This window comes from Budorcas taxicolor, chromosome 13, assembly GCF_023091745.1.
Source record: "Budorcas taxicolor isolate Tak-1 chromosome 13, Takin1.1, whole genome shotgun sequence".
NCBI lineage: Eukaryota > Metazoa > Chordata > Mammalia > Artiodactyla > Bovidae > Budorcas > Budorcas taxicolor.
The window spans coordinates 43638340-43653406 of record NC_068922.1 but is presented as its reverse complement, the minus strand read 5'-3'; the positions used below and the strand labels follow the sequence as shown (position 1 = coordinate 43653406).

General features: G+C 44.0%; 1 protein-coding gene across 1 annotated transcript; it reads right to left on the bottom strand.

Moving 5' to 3' along the window:
- Positions 1–10091: 10091 nt before the first annotated feature.
- LOC128058158 (malignant T-cell-amplified sequence 1-like) lies at positions 10092–10975 on the bottom strand. The gene has a single exon (XM_052650518.1). It carries the CDS (start codon positions 10779–10781, stop codon positions 10236–10238), a length of 546 nt encoding a protein of 181 aa, XP_052506478.1. The 5' UTR covers positions 10782–10975; the 3' UTR covers positions 10092–10235.
- Between the last annotated feature and the right edge of the window lie 4092 nt (positions 10976–15067).

Sequence of the window (15067 nt, the reverse complement as noted above, 5' to 3'; positions counted from 1 at the left end):
CTCTTATTTGATTCCCTGAGGCCTTAGTGATAAAATGGCAAAATAAGATGTACAGACATGATGTTCTCTTAAGATTTCAGAAGATATAGTTTTAGGTGAAGGGAAGAATAAAAGAGCATCTAATAGAGGAAATGCAGAGCCTTCATTAAATTCTGAAGAAAAGCGATAATATAATTTAAGTCAACAGGGAAGAGAAAACTCAAGATAAGGGAATAAATAATTCGAACCTAAGCTTGACTCCAAAATGTCCACAAAAAGTGTGAGAGAGTGAGGAAACCAGGTTGGCTGGACTGGAGAGATGGGATGGTCAGCTTTCGGAGACAAAAATTGAGAGCCTGTGACTTTTTTTTTCTCAGTAAGAGGAAACTAACAGAGGTTCTTGCATGTCCCTGGGGGTGAGGTAACAAGTGAAAAGGCAGGTCAGATCTTGTGGGGAAATACTGTCGTGTCTTCTACAGATGAATGCCCAGATTCTGGAGTCAGATGTTTCAAACCCACCCCAGCTCCATCATTCAGGGGCTCTGTGATTTGGGTAATTAGCCTAGCCTCTCTGTGCCTCAAGTTGTCAACACCAAAAAGGAGGTATAATCCTATCTCAGTTGGTCTCATAAACTATGGATATGTTAAAGGTTATATGGAGAGAGGGGGAGGTTGCAGAGAAAGGGCTGTGAAGGTTTGGGAAAAGAGGAACTGGAACTGAGCAGGACTCTATGGACCTTCCCGGAACAGGCCTTCCGCATATCCTCTGCTTTAGCTCCTCTCTGAAAAGTACCTAGTGAATAGATAATGGTATCTGATGCACATTTCCTAAGTTGTTTTACAGATGTGAAAACCCTCCACCAAATGAAAAATGTTAACTGCTTGACGACAAAGGTCTGTCTAGTCAAAGCTATGGTTTTTGCCGTAGTCATGTACAGATGTGAGAGTTGGACCATAAAGAAAGCTGAGCACTGAAGAATTGATGCTTTCAAATCGTGGTGTTGGAGAAGACTCTTGAGAGTCCCTTGGACTGCAAGGAGATCCAACTAGTCAATCCTAAAGGAAATCAACCCTGAATTTTCAGTGGAAGGACTGATGCTGAAGCTGAAGCTTCAATACTTTGGCCACCTGATGTGAAGAGCCAACTCACTGGAAAAGACCCTGAAGCTGAGAAAGACTGAGGGCAGGAGGAGAAGGGGGTGACAGAGGATGAGATGGTTGGATGGCATCACCGACTCAATGGACATGAGTTTGAGCAAACTCTGGGAGAAGGTGATGGATAGGGAAGCCTGCAGTCCATGGGGTCGCAAAGAGCTGGACACGACTGAGCGACTGAACAACTGCTTGACGACCATGAGCACACTGCCCCAAGCCTCCTGGACCCTGAGGACTAACAATGTTAAGCCTGGTGACACCACCCTGCTATCTCACTGTCAGTCAATCAGAGAACTGTGCATAGAGCTGATCTCAAACCCTGAGACACCCTCTCCCTCATGGGGCTTTTGAAAGTGTTTTGAGGAAACCCTTCAGGGAGCTCAGGGCTTTTTAGGTCAGGAGCCACTCATCTCCCTGCAAGGCCCTGCAGTAACCCCTTTTCTGTTCCAGACTGTGATGTTTCCATGTGTTTGGCCTCACTGTGCCTTGGGGACATGGATTTGTGCGAATAGCACTAGGAAAAGATGGATGGAATAAAAATTGTTAGCAGCTACGGATTAGTCCCCACCTGATCCTGTGGGGAAGTACCCACAGCTCAGGGAATTTCTCTGCATCCATCTACAAATAGCTAGTCTGAAATAGCATCCTTTAATTGCAAGTAAGAGAACATTAACTGAATTGTTACCAAAGCGATAAACCAAAGCCTCTTTGGTGCATCACCAGAATGATGGCATCACTTGGTTAAGGGTTCATTTTCAAATCACATTCCTGAAGTGGTGCTTGACCTGTAATTAAGAGTGATACTGAAAACCTTCCTGCAGCTTCTCAAAAGTGTCCTGTGTGGAATGAAAATGTCTCCTGACATATCAATAAACAAGAAACGTCACAGCCAACAGGGATTTCTGGCCTTCAAATGTGAATGAGGGCTCACCAAAGTGGGATCCAGCAGATGCCTCCAGCCCCTTACAGTGACTGCTGAGGAGCTGGGGGAATGCACGAATCAGCCATCTGCCACACCTGCCACTCCTTAAGGTGAACAAGGAAACAGAATTTGGCCCCGGATAGCCGAGGTGTGATGAAAGGAATGGATTCAGTGAGTCCAAAGGCTGGCCTCTTCCCATACCTAGAACACTAAGTTCCTTAACTTGATATCTGATCTTTAATGTTCAGACTGACTGCTCCCTTTGTTGCAAATTTACATACAGCCTGACTCCCCTTCCTGCCTCCTTGGAGCAGTTTTCTCAGAGCTACTGAGATGCTGTTTCCCCCTCCCCCATCTCGGGGTCCTAAACATTCCCACCAAATAAAAAAACTCTCAACTTTGAGGTTGTTACTAATATTTCGTTGACACCTAGTACAACTTGGAAGGTTCATCACAAAGGAAAAAAACAAAAACAAAAAAAAACCAAGACCACATAATTGATAAACACAGCAAACAGACCACAGTTCTCTTTGGCCTGAGAATCTGCAACAGTTTTAAGACTGTGTCCCACTTAGCATAATTCTCTTGACGGTCACTCATGTTGTTATTCCTTTTTCATCATCATAGATTTTTTATTGAGATGTACAGATAAATACAAATTTAAAAGGATCGACTGTCATTTGACCTGAAAAGAATAGAGACATAATTACCAATAGTCGGTGTGTCTGTAGAGGATCTGCTTACTTTATTGTTCTGAAAGCTTTGGTCATCATCAGTGCAAGTCTTCAACACACCAGAAAAGCAGGGCTTACTTTTAAAAGCATTATTTTGCCCGAGGAAAGCCATTTAATATCACATCTAGTTTCCACGTTTGTTTGGCTGAGCTTCTGACATGACCATGACTTGTTTGCCTCCCTTCTTACATCATTTGGACTGAAGGAGAAAGTCTTTCAACAGAGATAACCCCAAAACATCGGATTGAAATTGTGATGCTTTGCAGAGTCAGAAAGACTTTTCCTGCTTAGAAAATGTTTCCTCTGTAACACAGATGTGCTTTTCAGAGCCTTGGAATTTCCTCCTTTGAAAATATGTTGAGTCAACTGAATTTTTAAAGAAAATAATTATACCCTGAATTTGGCTCTGCTGAAAAAGCATACAAGAACTGCAATCATGCTTTTTATACGTGTTTTAAAGTTTTCCTGGAGTTTATCATGTGAGGATGAGCTGAAGAACTGTGGTCCTGGGATTAATGCAGACTCGATCTTCAAAAGAATGAGAAAGTGCACAGAGGTGAAAAAATGTGCCAACATGCTTGTTATCATTAATCTTTAGGATCTGAAATATAATATTCAAAATCTGTATTGATCATTATTTGTAATATGTTTGTTGTTAAAAAAAAAATCCTAGTCAAATGAAGATTGAGAATGGGTAAGTGTATGACGATGATAAGAACATTCCTTTATGTGTTTCAAGTTTGGGGGGGATTACAGCTACAGACACTGTTAACGTATCTTTCCATGGCTGGCTGCACCACTTGTGTCCCCAGCAGCAATGGATGAGTTTTGTTTGCTCAGTATTTCTGTCAACATTTACACAGTCGGCCTTTTCTGTTGTTGTTGTTCAAATGTAGTGGATCTCACTGTGGTTTAATTTGAATTTCTCTAATGATTAAAGATGGTGAGCATCCTTTCACGTGCTTATTTGCTTTTCATATATCTAATTTGGTGAAGTGTCTGTTCAAACCTTTTTGCCTGTTTTTTATTGCTTCTGCTTTTTCATCATTGAATTCTGAACGCTCACAGCTTATTAAATATATGCGTTGATAAGAAACACATACATAGAATATGGTTTGCCTTTTCCTTGTCTTAACAGTGTCTTTACAAACTCAGTTTTTAATTTTGGTTAATTCTATTTCTTCATTTAGGCAAAGGATTTTTGGTTTTATATCTAGGAAATCTTTGCTAAACTTGAGGTCACAAGGGCTTCCCTGGTGGCTCAGACAGTAAAGAAACTGCCTGCAATTTCCTGGCAGTTTCCTGCAAAGAAACTCCTGCAACCCAGGAGACCTGGGTTCAATCCCTGAGTCAGGAAGATCCCTTGACCAAGGGAATGGCTACCCACTTCAGTATTCTTGACTGGAATATTCCATGGACAGAGGAGCCAGGCAGGATTATAGCCCACGCAAAGGGTCGGACACGACTGAGCAACTTTCACGTCACAAAGCTTTTCTCCTATGTTTATTTCCAGAAATTTGATACGCTTTAACATTTAGGTCTACAATGCATTTTGAGTTAACTTTTGTATACATTGCAAAGTAAGGGCCAAAGTTCAATATTTTTGCATATGGATGTCCCTAGTAGCATTTGTTGAGAAGACTATTCTTCCTCAATGGAATTACCTCTGAAACTGTAGAAAATCAACTAACAATATTTAGCAGGTGCATTTCTGGACACTTCTTAGCTCCCTTGATTCATGATCCTATCCTTTTGCTAACACCACACCATCTACAGTAGATTCATAGGAATCCTTACCATCTGGACATGTGAGCTCTCCAACTTTGTTCTCCTTTTTCAAAATGGTTTGGGCTAACAGTCCTGTCCTTTTGAATTGCCATTAAAATTTTAGAAATAGTTTGTCAATTCTTATGAAAAACCTGTGTGATTTTAACTCAAATTGTATTAAATTTCTTTATCAACTTGGGGAAAACTGAGTTATCACCTTATTCAGCCTTCCTGTTCCTGAACAAATCAAACCAGTTTATGAAAGCACCCTTTCAGTGTTTCATTCATGTTTTGTGGCTTGGGCATACAGATCAAGCATACACTATTAGATTGATACTTAAGGATCTTGAGTTATTTTGTACTAGTGAAAATGGCTTATTCTTAAACTTCAAAAATTGTTCATTGCTAGCCTGTAGACATGCAATTGATTTTACAATACTGATTTGCTAACCTCACACATCTGTTCTAGCAGTTTATTTTCTTCATTCCTTTGGATTTTCTACTCAATTGTCTGTGAATAGACATATATTCTAATTACACACATATATATGTGTAATATCTATGCAAGATATAAGCCTATTATTATAAGCCTTTTATTCCTTTGTTTCATATCTAAGATGACTGATATAGATTTCTGTCCTGTTCCTGATTTTAGGAAAAGAGCATTCAGTTTTTCACCAATACATGTGAGCTACAGGTATTTTATACATCCACTTCATTAGGTTAAGGAAGATTTCTTTTAGTGAATGAATTAATAGTGAACTATGTCAAAATTTTTTTTCCTGCATCTTGTTTTCTTCTTTAATCTATTAATATGATACATTACATTGATTTCAAATATTTAATCAGCCTTCCATTTCCTGAATAAACACCACATTTTGCAGTTTTTACATATTTCTGGGCACAGTTTGCTCATTTTGTAAACAGTATTTGCATTTATATACAGAAGGATGTTGTCAAGGCTATGGTTTTTCCAGTGGTCATGTATGGATGTGAGAGTTGGACTATAAAGAAAGCTGAGTGCCAAAGAATTGATGCTTTTGAACTGTGGAGTTGGAGAAGACTCTTGAGAGTCCCTTGGACTGCAAGGAGATCCAACCAATCCATCCTAAAGGAGATCAGTCCTGGGTGTTCATTGGAAGGACTGATGCTGAAGCTGAAACTCCAGTCCTTTGGCCACCTGATGCGAAGAGCTGACTCACTGGAAAAGACCCTGATGCTGCGAAAGATTGAGGGCAGAAGGAGAAGGGGACGACAGAGGATGAGATGGTTGGATGGCATCACTGACTCGATGGACATGGGTTTGGGTGGACTCCGGGAGTTGGTGATGGACAGGGAGGCCTGGTGTGCTGCGGTTCATGGGGTCCCAAAGAGTTGGACACGACTGAGCGACTGAATTGAACTGAACTGAGAGAAGGATGTTGGTCCATAGTTTCACAGGGAGGTTTGCTGTCTTTGGATTTTTCGGTACTGCTGGCCTCATAAAATGAGTTGGAAGTTGTCTCCCAAACCTCTTTATTGTAGAAAAAATTATGTAAATTTTTAATGATTTCTTCCTGAAATGTTTGGTAGAACTCACTACTGAAACGTTCCGGATCTGGAAGATTTTTTTTTTTGCCAGACTGTGGGGCATGTGGGATCTTTGCTCCCCATCAGGGATGGAACCAGTGCCCTCTGCAGAGGAAGCCTAGAGTCTTAATGACTGGACCACCAGTGAAGATCCTGTTTGAAAAAACTTAAGCGCAAACAGTTATGTACTTTAATAGATATAACACTATTATCCATTTCTTCTCAAGTGGCTGGCAGTTCCTTTAACATCCTAGGAAAATTTCCTCTGCAAATATTTTAAGAATAACTCAAATCCTTTTCACCAGTGCCAAATCATTTTTTTGCCTTTTATATCTGCCACACTGCAATATTAGTTTTTCCAGTCTCAGCCCCCTGGATCTATTTTTACCTTTATCATCTACCCAAAATGTAATATTGTTCATGTCTCACTTTTTCCTGCTGCTGCTGCTGGTAAGTTGCTTCAGTCGTGTCCGACTCTGTGCGACCCCATAGAGGGCAGCCCACCAGGCTCCCACGTCCCTGGGATTCTCCAAGCAAGAACACTGGAGTGGGTTGCCATTTCCTTCTCCAATGCATTAAAGTGAAAAGTGAAAGGAAGTCGCTCAGTCATGTCTGACTCTTAGCAACCCCATGGATTGCAGCCTACCAGGCTCCTCCATCCATGGGATTTTCCAAGCAAGAGTACTGGAGTGGGTTGCCATTGCCTTCTCTGCACTCTTTCTTAGCAGTCTTTTAAAGACCCATTCAAATTGCTGAGTATATAAAGTTCTTCCCAGCACATTAAAAATGGATCTCTACCAAAAGCCTCCAGCATCATCTCCACTCGTCTTTTCCTAAGGTGAAAATCATGGCCTACAGAAGCCAGACTGCTTGTGCTTCTGTGACTCAACTGCATTGCTCACACTATAGCTTTTATTGTAACTTTCTACCATACTTACTATGAAGACAGTCTTAAGTATGTTCTCTATCCCCACTCACATATATCCTCTCATTCAGAAACCTTCTTTGATTCTCTGCTTCTGCTGCTGCTAACTCACTTCAGTCGTGTCCGACTCTGTGCGACCCCACAGATGGCAGCCTACCAGGCTCCCCCGTCCCTGGGATTCTCCAGGCAAGAATACTGGAGTGGGTTGCCATTTCCTTTTCCAATGCATGAAAGTGAAAAGTGAAAGGGAAGTCGCTCAGTCGTGTCCGACTCTTAGCAACCCCATGGGCTGCAGCCTACCAGGCTCCACCATCCATGGGATTTTACAGGCAACAGTACTGGAGTGGGGTGCCATCGCCTTCTCCCTTTGATTCTCTAGGGAGAGACAATTTTTCCTCATTCACTCATGCTGTTTCATCATAGGTAATTCAGGCATTTACAATATTAGTTTAGATGGTGGTGATGGTTTAGTCTCTTAAGTCATGCCTGACTCTTGCGACCCTGTGGACTGCCAGGCTCCTGTCCATGGGATTTCTCAGGCAAGAATACTGAAGTGGGTTGCCATTTCCTTCTCCAGGGGATCTTCCTAACCCAGGGATTGAACCTGTGTCTCCTGCATTGCAGGCAGATTCTTTACCTCTGAGCCACCAGGGAAGGTTAAATACATATACAAACATAGGAAAGTGAAATTATCTAAGTTTGCCTCCCTAACAAGGCCAAGCTTCTAGAAAACAGTTAAAGTAATATTATGTTTCTATTTCAGTCCCTTACTTCTAGCCCAGTGTCTGAACCTAAAGGAATACCCAGTAATGTTTGTTGAACTATTCTGGGTTACAGAGCACTGTGGTGGGTAGATTATTGTGTTAAGATGTGACTATAATTTGTATATCATTATCCAGCATCCCTATCATTGAACGAGGCCCTGGCAGTAGCAGAAAGGAAGTAGAGGGGATCCTCTTCTAATCACGCACAATATCCTTTAGGCTCACAGATCACCTTAAACCATGATCAATGCAGACAATAATTTCCCAAGCACAGTTATCTACACACACACACACACACACACACACACCAAATTTTCCTGAAATTTCATGAAGTTCATAGAATTCTTGACCTCCATCTGATTTCCACTGTGTATACAGGCTTTCCATCCTGAGTTGTTCAAAAGGATATCATTAGCATCCAATAGGATCAGACGAGCCAGAGGGGCAGAGAAGAAAAAGAATTGAAGAGACCTGAAAGAAGGCAGCTTAGAGCAGATCCACAAAGTCCGTGTTCAGCGTTTGGTGGAGATCGTCAGAGTATGTTAAAAAAAAAAACAAACAAAAAAAGCTGTGAGGTTGCTGGCTTGACTGTCTCCGTTGGTGTTCATCGGAGCTGTGAGCGCTCCAGAGGATCATCATGAGTTTAGAGACCCTCCACAGTGATCCACCAGTGACCAGAGTTAATGTTGCTGACAGGGGTGGAGAATTAATAGGGGCAAAAGCCCTACTCCTTTGAGTAGAAAAACAGTGTTTTGAAGAGGAGTATTTAAGAGCTGTTCCGTGACAAGCCTGTGGTGAAAGGAGACAACCCGAACGTGCAGATCTCTGAGGACAGCGGCCATCCTAGAACCCTGCTTCTGGGGCCACTCCTTCCTGCTCTCCTATTCCACTGACTACATCCCCACCAAGCATTCCTCATTTAGTCAGTCTCTCCCCTCAGCATACAAATATACTCAGCCCACTAACAAACATGCCACAAGAAAGAAAAAAGAAAAAAACACAATTAAAATAACAACAGCAAATAAGCTCCAAAACAGAGTATCTTGACTACAACCTTCTTTCACCCACCTTTCAATTCCCCAAGTTCTCTAAGTAATAACATTAAGTGTGGACTCCCACATCTTAACCTACTCTTCCCCTTTCACCCCTAAATCTACTGCAATTTATCTGGCATTCATGTGCATTTCACTGAAACTGCTCATATGAAGGACACCAATGAATTTTTCAGCTGACTTATTTTATCCCCACTTAAAATATTTTTCAGTTAGGGGTCTATGATGCCTCCCTATAAAAACTGAGCTCTTTATAGATTTAAATTTCAGAAAACTTAAGTAAAAATGAATCAATCTACAAGAAAAATTTTTTCATTTCACAGAATTTAGTCACATCCCTTAAGAAGTCTCAACATAAGGAGTCTGCATAGTTGATTAATCATCAGTTCATAAGTCAACAAGGGCACTATTATTTTGTATTTTCAACATAACCACCTTCAGACTATTATCAAGGGTGTGTGGGTGTGTGTTTAGCAAGAACAAAATCATTTGCCATCCAAGGTAGGGAGAGTTTCTCCCCAAGCATTTTTTTTTTCAGTCGCCCCTCCTAACGCAGGTCACACACCCAGCTATAAATGACTCAAAACCAGGGGAGGAGGGACCCTATTTTTCCTAAACATAAGATCCTGCTTGGCCTTAGGGCCCCATGCCAACCCACAAATGAATCCATCTCCTAGGGAAATAGACCACCCACCATGATAGGCCTGGACTAATGACCATTTTCCAGACTCCTGTAGACAAGGGATGGACCCACGTTTCCGCCACCAAGAAGGAAAAAGCAGGAATAATGTTCGCTGGGTGGACAACCAACAAAGTCTGACGTTTACTTTGTACCGGATTTTGTATCTAGTATTCACCCGTTAAAGCAGTCATGAACAGAGTTGTTTCGGGCCTCTCTCCACTCCGTTTTTTTAGCCTCAGGGTATGTTCTTAGCTTCCCCGACCAGGGATGGAATCTGAGCCCCCTGCAGTGGAAGCGGCAGTGTTAATTCCTAGACCACCAGGGAAGTCCCTCGCCATTTCCCCTACCTTTTCACTCACTAGGGTCCGTCTATCAAGTGCACGCTCTTGACTTTGAAATCCACTTTTCTGAGGGAGATAATGAGCCTGTTCCAATGAATACCTGCTCAGACCAACAAGACAGGAAATCTAAACTGACCACTGCCGTGGACACAAACACACTCACAGGCACACAGACAAATGACACACACACAGACAGAGGGGTTCGTTCCAAAACTTTTACTTGGCCTTTCTCCTTTTCTAGTGTCCCCTGAATGTCTTAAGCACTGAGGAGCTGCCTCCCTGGCGTCACAAAGACACAGGCTGGGCACGAGGTCCGCGGGGCATCAGGCGCGCGTCCTCCCAGGCTCACTTGTATGTCTTCATGTGCCACAGCCCGTCATTGAGGTAATGGATGTTCTCGATGCCGATTCCTTTGTTGACTTTCTCGATCTCGTCCGCGGACATCTTCATGACGCCCACGCACAGAGCGTGCTGCTTTCCCTCCGCCATGATCGCCACCACCGTGTCCACTGCGGCGGGGAAGAGGCGTGCCCCCGGCGAGGTCAGGCCTGGGCACATGATGTTGGCTCCGCTGAGCACGAATTTGATGGCTCCCTTGTCCACCTGCTGGCGGGGCAGGATGAACGGATACTTGTGCAGCAGCCTCAGCGTTGGGTAGAAGGGCCCTTCCCTTTGCCTGAAGAACAGCAGCTCCCCGTTCACCGTGAGGATTTCTATGTGCTCGTGGCATCGCACTATTTTGACCGGATCCTTCTTTGGCATGATTTGGTTCAGCCACGGTTCGATGCCGGGAAACTGCTCCAGCAACTGGTTCTTAATGCCCTTAATAACGGAAGTTTTCAACTGGATACAGTTCGACACGTTTTCTTTTTCATCAAATTTCTTGAACATGATGCAGGGGTAAAGAGGGCGACCACAGAAAATCGTGGCCGGGAACCGGGGAGAAAACTGAACTACCAGGAGTCCGACGGAGACGCTTACCGGGGATCGGCTGCCGGAGGGGACGCTAAGCACGGCTGTCGTTAACCGGAAGAGGCGCGCGCTTTACGACCTTCCGGCACACGACTTTCCGGCACGTCTACTTCCACCGCCCGGCCGCGCGCTCGGCGGCTTTCTGGGGGTCGTGGGTTCTTCTTCGGAGCCTGGCGGGTGAAAGGGCGGGACTTGAGGGAGCGGAGGAAGAGCCGTTATTCTTGCTGTAAGAAGAGATTAGGGGCGGGGGGTGGGGGGAGGCGGGGACTGGTTTCCATTTCTGAAACTGTTCCCGTCCAGTTAACCCGGCCCGGCCGGGAACCGGAGGAACCCGGAGCGGTAAGCCCTCCCCCTCCTCCCTGTCGCGGCGAGGAGTCGCGCCCTGGCGGTTACTCCTCTTCGCGGTCTCTCACGCTCGCCGATTTCGTCTAGCGCAGGCCCGAATACTCGTTTACAGTTGCTGTTCGTCACCTTCCCCTTTCTCTCCGCCTGCACTCGGAGAGAAGGGGCTCTGTGCCCAGGAGGAATGCGAATGTTATAGTTAGGATTTCGGTCCTTTTTCAGTTCACTTCAGTTCAGTTGCTCATTCGCGTCCAACTCTTTGCGACCCCATGGACTGCAGCACGCCAGGCGTCCCAGTCCATCACCAACTCCTGGAGTTTACTCAAACTCAAGTCCGTTGAGTCGGTGATGCCATCCAGCCATCTCCTTCTCTGTCGTCCCCTTCTACTGCCTTCAGTCTTTCCCATTATCGGGGTCTTTTCAAATGAGTCAGTTCTTAACATCAAGAGGCCAGAGTATTGGAGTTTCAGCTTCAGCATCAGACCTTTCAATGAACAATCAGGACTGATTTCCTTTAGGATGGACTGGGTGGATCTCCTTGTAGTCCAAGGGACTCACAAGAGTCTTTTCCAACATCACAGTTCAAAAGCATCACTTTTTCCTCGCTCAGCTTTCTTTATAGTCTAACTCTCATATCCATACATGACCACTGGAAAAAGCATAGCTGTGACTAGACGGACCTTTGTTGGCAAAATAACGCCTCTGCTTTTTAATATGCTGTCTAGGTTGGTCATAACTTTCCTTCCAAGGAGTAAGCATCTTAATTTCATGGCTGCAGTCACCAGCCTGTCACTGTTTCCACATCTATCTGCCGTTGAGTGATGGGAGCGGACGCCATAATCTTAGTTTCCTGAATGTTGAGCTTTAAGCCAACTTATTCACTCTTCTCTTTCACGTTCATCAAGAGACTCTTTAGTTCTTCTTTTTCTACCGTAAGGATGGTGTCATCTGCATATCTGAAGTTATTGATATTTCTCCTGGCAATCTTGATTCCAGCATGTGCTTCATCCAGTCCAGTGTTTCTCATGATGTATTCTGCATATAAGTTAAATCAGCAGGGTGACAATATACAGCCTTGACGTACTCCTTTTCCTATTTGGAACCAGTCTGTTGTTCTATGTCCAGTTCTAACTGTTGGTTCCTGTCCTGCATACAGATTTCTCAAGAGGCAGGTCAGGTGGTCTGGTTGTAGGGTAAAAGAGTTAGAGAAGGAGAGGTTTGGAAAAAGGAGACCGGCACTTTACAGGAACAGATCACCTTTAATGAGAAGGGGCAGCAGTCAGATTAGTGAGCTGCTGCACTAACCCAAGAAAAGAGTAAGTATATATAGGCATATATGTGGAAAGCTACTGTCTTACGGGGGCCTCTTCTCCAAGGTTGTTCCCAGTAGTTATCTCGTAAATGGCTGGGGCAAAGAATTCTGGAGATTGACCAGAGGCTGGGACAGGCTGAGAGCTGGGTGTAATCAACCTCAACGGTTTTTCCCTTCTGGTGAGAGAGTTCTTTGTTTTCATAGAATGGTAGGAGGACCTGGAAGGGGGTTTTAACTCCAGTCCATTTTGAGGCCTGTAACTTTCCTTCATTCCAGGCCCTAAGGAATATATGTAAAAAGAGAGGTGGGTGTTGCTAATGTTCAGGGCTTCTTCATGCTGATAAATGAGGTTCAGGGGATTGTGGTCTGGGAGGAAGGAAGTCTAAGGCCTGTAGTGTTGATTTTCTATTCTAGCCCTCAGGGTCTAAAGCAAAAGAACAGTCTTGACTTGGTCTCGGGAAATGGCTCCTATTTGGTCTTGGAGGAATCCCTGGAAAAGATTAAACAAGGCCCAAAGGTGAGTAGGAGGATGATAAAAATGAATGGTCCAAAAAGGCGTAAAACCCAAAGCATCCAGTTCCAAACTATTAACCATGACTGCCAGGAGTTGCTTAATCTCTGGTGAATTCGTGAGGCTTGATCTTTAAGGTTTTTTGCAGCTCGTTGGACAATACTGGACTAGTTGGCATAGAAACAGCAGGATTCGTCTAGAAAAAGGCACAGAACTGCCTTCTCTGCGGTGATCTAATCTCCTGTTTTGTAATACTACGGCTGCCAAGGAATCAAGTTGATTTTGGATAGTTATTAGGCCTTGAGCTGTTTCCTGGAGGCTGTCTGATAGGTCCTTAGAGAGTGTCTGGTAGTTTTGGATGGAGGTGGTTAAGCCAGCGGTTCCTTTTCCAATTCCAGCCACTATTCCTATTGCTACTAAGAGGGGAATGAAATGAATGGCTCATTTTATTCACTTGTGGATGAGAGGAATAGGCAAGGGCTGATCATTGGGGGCTATTAAAATGTTTGGATTGGAGTATACCAGGCTGCAGGTCCCAGTACAGTTAGTAGATAGACAGAGGTATGTAGACGCCCCACACAGGAAAAATAGGCCAGGCGTCGTACTACAACAGCTGAAGTTGATGGCGAAGAGGAGTTGGTGGGGGAGGGTTTGATCGTTCATTCAAGGATGGTCAGAGACCCTGCTAAGGTGGCCCCAACAGTGGGAGAAGTGGAGAAATATCTGAGGGAAACCACCCTGAAAAGGTTAAAGAGGGTCCTGTAGGACCAGAAACATTGTACGCAGCCTTCCCAGTGGCAAAGGGTAAGGTGGAGGCGTGGTTGCACATGGAGTTAGGGATTGTGTCCACAGGCTGGTCACATGCACTGTTTTGGGAATTTCTGGATATGCAGAAAGGAGCTGGTTGTAACAGTGTTACTCTCTAGGTAGTAGGGCCTCCGATTGGAGGTTTTTCATTGAAGGAGGGAAGTTCAGTGAGTAAAGATTCTTAAGAGTATCTCTGAATTTCGGATTTGGTCACTTGTGTGAAGCTATTTAAGATAATGAGACGAATAAAGGCTCTCCACGGTATGAGTGGTGTAGGGACATGTTACCTGTGGTCCAGTTGAGGATGGATGTGGGGAGGGCTGAATCTCACAGAGGAGTTATGGATAGACGTATCTAGCAGTCTTTATCCAATTGTGAGTTAGAAGCATTAAGAAGTGTATGTGTTAAATTAAGGGTCTGGAATAGATAGTTGAGGTTAGGATTTTGAAGGAATTCCTGGGTCAGAGGAAGAAGGGAGGATAAGAAGAAGATGTTAAACAACATTTGGGGAAGTGAGTATAAGATAGATTACTATGGAAAAGAATTGGATTTCGAAGGGGTAAAAGTTATAAAAGGTTCCCTGTAGCCACAGGGTGGAGATATAATCTTCAGCAAGTTTGAACGTGGATCCTTGAGGACTCGAGACACAGATACCTGCCAGAAGTTGTTCCAGGAATAATTGAAGCTGTGAAACCGACAGGCTCATCCATCTCCAGCTGAGGCCGGTGGAAGCCGTGAGAACTTTAGAGTTGTAGGGCCTGTGTGAGAAACTTGTAAGTATTAGTCTGGCAAGCATTTTCATCATTGGGCCGCATAACCTTTTTTAACCGGGTGATGTGACCCAAGGGGTAATTTCTTTTAATTTTGTAGCGGTAGGGGTCAGCAGAATTACCGTGTAGGGATGTTGCCATTTTGGGGTTAGGTCTGAGTGGGACTGAGTTGTCATACAAACTTTATTATCTCCTATTTGAAGGGATGGGTATGGAAAATTGGGGTGTGGTCGAGGGAGTAAGTCATCCATATGTTGCTAAAGGGCATCTCGTATCTGGGCAAGTAAAGGAAAAGGAAGGTGGGAAGGCAGTTTGGGACCGTCCTGGGAGGGGGAAAAAACCCAAAGGTATTATGGGCCTCCCATATACATGGCTTCGGATGGACTGATATTTAAGGGGTTTTTTGGTAAGGCCCTGACCTTTAAGAGGGCTAAAGGGAGTTTAGTCCAATCGTGATGAAGTT